The 348-nt window shown below is 32.2% G+C and overlaps 1 protein-coding gene across 1 annotated transcript in view; it reads left to right on the top strand.

The window, feature by feature from the left end:
• DIAPH2 (diaphanous-related formin 2) overlaps positions 1 to 348 on the top strand; it is a 914,924-nt gene that overhangs the window by 240,290 nt on the left and 674,286 nt on the right. The window contains exons 7-8 of the mRNA XM_012650030.1: positions 25 to 99; positions 180 to 249. Coding sequence (XP_012505484.1) covers positions 25 to 99; positions 180 to 249 — 145 coding nt within the window. The remainder of the gene's footprint in view (positions 1 to 24; positions 100 to 179; positions 250 to 348) is intronic.

The raw sequence follows: 348 nt of genomic DNA, 5'->3' as shown, positions 1-348 counted from the left end.
TTTTTTTGTTTGTTTATTTCTTAGCTGGGTTAACAACTTTGGCCACGAAGGTCTTGGACTCTTACTGGATATGCTGGAAAAGCTTCTGGACAAAAAACAGTAAGAATAAACATTAAGAATAAAATCACCAAAGGGGAAATTTTTAGGTACAACATAATATGTTTTTTTCTTTTACTTAGGCAAGAAAATATCGACAAGAAGAATCAGTATAAACTTATTCAGTGCCTCAAAGCATTTATGAATAATAAGGTAAGTAGTATTTATTTCTGCCTTTGTCACAAAAGGTGAGAACTTGCTCTACGGTATGAAAATATGAAACAGACAAAATAGTGGGTGCTTATCCAGTTT

This window comes from Propithecus coquereli, unplaced genomic scaffold (assembly GCF_000956105.1).
Source record: "Propithecus coquereli isolate 6110/MARCELLA unplaced genomic scaffold, Pcoq_1.0 Scaffold31, whole genome shotgun sequence".
Taxonomy (NCBI): Eukaryota; Metazoa; Chordata; class Mammalia; order Primates; family Indriidae; genus Propithecus; species Propithecus coquereli.
Note: the sequence above shows the minus strand (reverse complement) of the source record. Positions and strands in the feature narration are given on the sequence as shown.